At 59.1% G+C, this 6,106-nt stretch overlaps 1 protein-coding gene across 6 annotated transcripts in view; it reads left to right on the plus strand.

Moving 5' to 3' along the window:
- Positions 1 to 6,106, plus strand: part of GRIK4 (glutamate receptor, ionotropic, kainate 4) — a 271,548-nt gene that overhangs the window by 243,166 nt on the left and 22,276 nt on the right. For all 6 annotated transcript variants that reach the window (XM_014541801.1, XM_014541793.1, XM_014541818.1 and 3 more), the window contains 2 exons: positions 879 to 988; positions 3,103 to 3,276. In XM_014541801.1, the coding sequence (XP_014397287.1) occupies positions 879 to 988; positions 3,103 to 3,276 (284 nt within the window). The remainder of the gene's footprint in view (positions 1 to 878; positions 989 to 3,102; positions 3,277 to 6,106) is intronic.

Here is a 6,106-nt window from a genome sequence, read left to right on the forward strand (position 1 = left end):
GCCCTGCTCTGAGCCCAACCAGGGGCTGCACCTAGGGATTGGGCCTGCCCTCTGCCACCCGGGAGCAGGCCTAAGCCAGCAAGTCGTTATCTCCCGAGGCGTCCCAGACTGCGAGAGGGCACAGGCCCGGCTGAGGGACCCCCCCTCCCCCCCCCTGAGTGCACAAATTTTTGTGCACTGGGCCCCTAGTTTGGAATATAATGAACAACATAAATTGATGAACAAATATAGGTCCAGAGACATAGAAGCATCGAACATTCCATCAAACCTCAGAGGGAAGGCAGGGGAGGGTGGGGGCAAGGGGCAGAGATCAACCAAAGGACTTGTATGCATGCATATAAGCATAAGCGATGGACACAGACAGTAGGGAGGTGAGAGTATGTGCTGGGGGGTGGGGACAGCTGGGGAGAGGTCAATGGGGGGAGGAGACATATGTAATACTTAAAACAATAAAGAATTTAAATTTAAAAAAAGAAAAAGAAAATGTGTGTCTGAGTCCCAGCTCTCACTTCTTCGCTGTGTAATCTGGAAACATCTCCCAACTGCCCTGGGCTTTGGCTTCTTCACTTAAAAAAAAAAAAAGGAAATAATAACCTGTGCCCCACAGCACTGGCTTACGGTTTATATGAGAAGGTCTCACTGTGTGACCTGCAGAGGAAGACTTGTGTCCCGCTCAGCACCACGGACAGAGACCGCTCAGCACTGCCTCCACCCGTCCATGCTGCCTGGGGAGCAATGGGCAGAGTGCAGGGTCAGCCAGAAGCCAAGGCAATGCAGGACCAGCCCAGCTCTCACCAGACCCTGTCCCCCACTGCCTGGCCTCAAAGCCGTTCTCATCGAATGTGTGCAGTGAGTCTTGTTTTTATTTCTGTCCCCAGGGACGCAAGCCCGGCTACTTCTCCTTCCTGGACCCATTTTCTCCAGGTGTCTGGCTCTTCATGCTTCTCGCCTACCTGGCCGTCAGCTGCATCCTCTTCCTGGTGGCTCGGTACAGTCTTCCCGTCCCTTTCCTCACACTGCCACCTCGTGTCCACCTCTGGGAACTACCTGGGAGGGGCGGGGAGGAGGAGAAGGCCTTGGGCCAAACTAGAGGGATGGGCAGGAGTCAGAACCAAACCACTCTGCCCAGGTGTTGACCTGGCACTATCCACCCACCCTTGGCACAACATTCCCGCATGTGTACAATGCCAACAGGTGAGCTTGCCCAAACTTGCGTCTGCACCCTTGCCTCTTGCCCCGCCCGCTCCCCTGTCTTCAGCCCCCTGCCCATGCAGGAGCCTTGGGAGGAAGGAGGGGAGGAGGTGGAGGGGTAAGGAGATCCCTCTGATTAGCACTGTGCACTCCACTCGCTGGCATCAGTCTTCGCCAGGACCTGCCACAAAGTGCTGAGTGGTGAGCAGCAGGAACGGGGCTGGAGGCTGAGGCACTGAGGCCTTTTCTGCAGAGGCCTGGCCTCTCCCAGCCCAGGGCTGCCTGTGAAAACACAGCTGCCTTGTTGAACCAGAACATGAAGGAGGCAGATGGCAGGGAGGCATGATGGAGAGAGGCATTTGCCAGTAACGTTAAGACATACGGTCCAGCTTGGCTGGCGTGGCTCAGTGGTTGAGCATCGACCTATGAACCAGGAGGTCACGGTTCAATTCCCGGTCAGATCACATGCCCTGGTGGTGGGCTCGATCCCCAGTGTGGGGTGTGCAGGAGGCAGCCGATCCATGATTCTCTCTCATCATTAATGTTTCTATCTCTCCCTCTCCCTCTTCCTCCCTTCTGAAGTGAATTCTATATAGATATGGCCCAGATCAGGGGTTGGGAAGAACCCGCCCTCCCCTCTCCCTGGAAGCCCGAGACTGCCCTGGGCCTAAGGAGAGCCCAGGAGCCTGCAGGCTGAGGCCTCCCGGGGGTGGGCGCAGGAGGGTATGCTCTCTAAGGCGCGGGCATGGACCAGCCTGGCCCTTCACTATCCAGAAGCAGGACCCGGGCTAGGAGCTCCACGTCCTCCCTCAGAGGGCACCTGCCCCAAGCTCGGTGCCCGCAGTGAGGACAGCGAGGGCGCTTGTGAGGGAGGATGACTGCTCAGAGGGCACCTGCGGGGCTGAGGGGCTCTGTCCCCCTCAGCAGCTGCTCCGCCTGGGCCGCAGGGCTGGGCCTCTGTGTAGGTCCCACCTCTGTGTGTGTGCTGGGGGTGGGGGGGTCCCTCAGAGCCAGCTCTTCAGTGGCCCCAAGGGAGCTGAGCTTTCTCCCATTAGAAGACGGGGCCCAAAGCCATGGGGGGCCAGGCTGGGGGCAGGTCCCCACCGCCCAGGGGTGCTGTGTCACCCATCTCTGCTGCCTCCAGTGGAAATCACAGCCACATCCAGGAAGTCATCGGGCCCTGCCGAGAAAGACCTCTGAGCACCTGGTGGTCTTCAAAGGCCGTGTGCGCGCTGCTTGGCGCCAGCTGCCCCTTGGGCCTGCAACCCTGGCCAGTGCCGGGTCCCTGTTGTCAGTGACAGCCGGGCATCCTGGGCGCTGGCATGCTGCCGGGCCCCTCCACGGGCCACACGGTCTGTTGCTGCCTGGAGCCTGGCTTTGCTGCTCCCTAATTCTTTCCTGCCCCTTTGGTTGAGCCCCTCCTGTATCAGCAACCACAGCCTTCAGGTGACCTGGAAGGTGCTGGAAATGGTCCTCCAGCTTGGTTATCAGTCTCTCTCTCTCTCTCTCTCTCTCTCTCTCTCTCTCTCTCTCTCTATCTCACACACACACACACACACACACGCACACACGCACACACACACACGCCTGCCTCACCAGGCCTGCCAGAGCCTGAACCTCTCAGCCAGTCGCAGGCTCCATGCTCACCTGTTTCATGTATTAGAGTTCTGCATCAGGATTTATGTTGAAAAGTAAACATGTTTCTATGATGAAAGAAAAACAGCTAGAAACTGCCAGCATGATCCAGGCCCCTCGGTTCTGGTTGGGAAAATCCAAGTCCAGAAAAGGAAGGGGCTTGCCCAAGGCCAGGAGCCCAGTGACAGTGCAGACCTGAGGCCAGAAAGAAGAGCCCAGCTCTCCGGCTGCCCCCTGCCCCTCCATGGCTCAGTAAACATTCCTTTTGCCCCACAGGTTGACCCCTTACGAGTGGTACAGCCCGCACGCCTGTGCGCGGGGCCGGTGCAGCCTGCTGGTGAACCAGTACTCCCTGGGCAACAGCCTCTGGTTTCCGGTCGGGGGCTTCATGCAGCAGGGCTCCACCATCGCGCCGCGAGCCTTGTCCACACGCTGTGTCAGCGGTGTCTGGTAAGATGGCAGAGGAGGGCCTCGTGGGGGTGCCGGCCTCGGATAAGCCCTGCTCTGGGTGCACACCGCTCGCCTAGGGCAGAACCTCGCTCCCCCGTTGGAGAGCAGGCCGCCTCTGCCTGGCAAAGCAGACCAGTGGGGAGCTGCCCGAGTCCTGGTCCTGCCGGCTCAGAGGCTCTGGGGAGTGGGTGAGGCGCTTTGGGACGTCCTACCCCTCCCTGTCCTCACCCTGTGGTCTGCACACAGAGGGAGCCAAGGCAGGAGGGAGACGGACTGAGAAAATAGCCTGAAAGGCCCACGGCAAGGCGAGGATGCGGTTCAGCCTGAGGCTGAGTGGCCTGGCCCGCAAGGCCTGTGCAGATGTGTGCAAACAGGAGCCTGTGGCAGGGAGGCGCTGCGGGAGGAGCCTCGCCCAGCCGCCTCACTGCCTCTCACACCCTCCACTGTCAGGGCCAGCCTGACAGGTTGAGCCGGGCTGAGGTAGGGAGGTGGGAATTGAGAAAAGAAAGAAAGATAGGAGAGCGGGATCGGGAGGACAACAGGTCAACTGAGGAACTGCAGCAAGTTTATTAACCACGCAATGCCTTTTATACACAAAACACTGAATAGGAGGTCTGTCAAGAGGAATGTATTCTTTGTTCCTCTTAATCTCTAAGGGAGGACAGAGCAGAAGGACAAGTTCTCGGTACAGCAAATCTCAGTAAATAGTTACAGACTTCTTGGTAAGCCATGAAAGGCTGTTCTCATTCTACAAAGGTTGCTCTCATTCTACTGATAACCGCCATCCAAACAAGTCTGGGAAAACTGTGTGGGTAAGGGTCCCAGCCTTGCTAGCCCCTTCAGGTGCAAGGACCATGTCAGCTTACACCCGGTCTCCAACACTCCACCAGCTTCCTGCCCTCTGCACCACGTGTGGGGGCTTCCCAGGCCTGTCCACCTCGGAGTTGGGGGTGCAAATCTGTAGTCACTCTGAGTTAGGCCCTCGGGGAACACACAGCCAGCCTCTGGTCTCCCAAGCAGGAGCCAGCCTCGCCCTGAAGCTCCCTTCTCCTCCTTCTCTCCGGCTCCCCCGGGGCAGTGGCTTCAGTGGGGGCGAAGCTCTTTGAAACGTGAAGGTGCTGTGATGTGTGGATAGACTTGCTTCAGGCGTGATGGGAGGAGCTGACAGGGAATGTGCACCGAGGACAAGCGTGCAGAGCACCAGCTCCCGCCCGCACTTGGAAGCCCACCTCGGGCTGCCACCGCTCGTAGGACAGTCCAGTGTGTGTCAGGCCCAGGAGAGGGAAGGGGTGTTTCTGTACTGGACCCCGTGCCGGGCAGGGTCGTCTGCAGTCAGAGGGGCTGACAGGATGGGGAAACGGCTGGGCAGCGACCCCTTCTGGCTGGGGTTGTTTTCCTGACAAATACACTGGGTTTAAAGCGTTTGAACGAGGTGCTCGCGCCCTATCAGGCAGTAGCCATAAATCCAGTGGACCCACATAAGGAACTGGGTTTCACGTTGCCCAGAACAGGGAAGAGACAGTCACAGAGCATCCTAAACATCCAGGAGACCTGGGCAGATGCCATGGAGACAAGGGAAGTCAGCTGCAGAGTCTGCCCTGCCTCCTGGGGCCTCCCTTGCAGAGGGTGCTGTGGCCGTTAGGCCCGCGGCCGCTCTGCCCTCCGTGTGTAAGTGCCTGGCCCCAGTGGCTCAGCGACTCCACTTCTGAGCATGTGCCAGAGGCGGCTCCCCAGCCCCAACCCGAGTGGGGGTGGTGCCCCCTCTGCCTCTTGGAGTTCTCAGTCATTAACTCAGGCTGGGTTTGGGAGCTCGCCAGGGAACTGAAAGCAGAAAGCAGGCCGGCCTTAGCTTCCCCGCCCAGAGCAGGTGGCAGACAGTGCCATGGCACTGACGAGAATGCCAGCTTCACCACTGACGGCCCCTTTTCAGACAGGAGCGGGGGCCACGTGCTGCGGAGAGAGGCGGGACTGGGGGTAGGGGATGTGCTTTCTCAGCAGAGGTGAGGCCTGCACTGACCTCTGACCCCTTCCATTGCGACAGGGGCATAAACAGCCACATGCCCGGGACTGGAGCTGAGTGTGAGGGCGGAGGAACCTCCCCAGCCAACGCCAAGGTGGCGTCCACGCCCAGGGCTCCTTACCCCAGAGTCCTAGCCAAGACCGCTGAGCATGGTCACCTGTCACCCTCACCTGGGCCACGCACCTCACCACCACCCAGCTTCCCCTGGGGCGTGGGCATGAGAAATGACTTCCAGGGAGTGTTAGAGCTGCGGCAGGAACCGAGAGCAGGTCTGGGCTGTGGGGCACACCTGCCCTTACGGTCACACCCAGGAGGGCAGCCAGCGGTGCCCGTCCCGCACCTCACTTCTCCACACCCCACCTCAGCCGGTGTGGACAGGCTCTCCGTCCCCAACTCCCATCTGATCTCCAGATCTCAAGGCCGAGCGGGCACTAGCACCGCCTGCTAGACATGCGAGCAATTCCGGGGACACGCACGCCCCCACCCCCACCCCCAGGCCTCACAGTGGACAGGACAGTGCCACGACTGAACCCATCACCTCCCTGGGGTCTGGCACACGCGTCTGGTGATGGGCATATGGATGCCCCATCAGGTCGCTCCGTCTCCTCCTGGGGGGGGGGGGGGGGGGGGAGTGTATTTTATTTATGAATTCATCTTAGATCACTTCTAAAATCACTTTAAATCAAATTAATACTCCTTCCCTGAGATTACGTCAAAGCATCAACATAAAGATGGCACTAACTCTGAGTGAGGTATTCGAGGACAGGTAACCCATTCCTTTCGACTTGATTTCCCGGCTGGTGTGGACGA

The sequence above is a fragment of the Myotis brandtii genome, unplaced genomic scaffold, assembly GCF_000412655.1.
Source record: "Myotis brandtii unplaced genomic scaffold, ASM41265v1 scaffold1074, whole genome shotgun sequence".
Classification (NCBI taxonomy): Eukaryota; Metazoa; Chordata; class Mammalia; order Chiroptera; family Vespertilionidae; genus Myotis; species Myotis brandtii.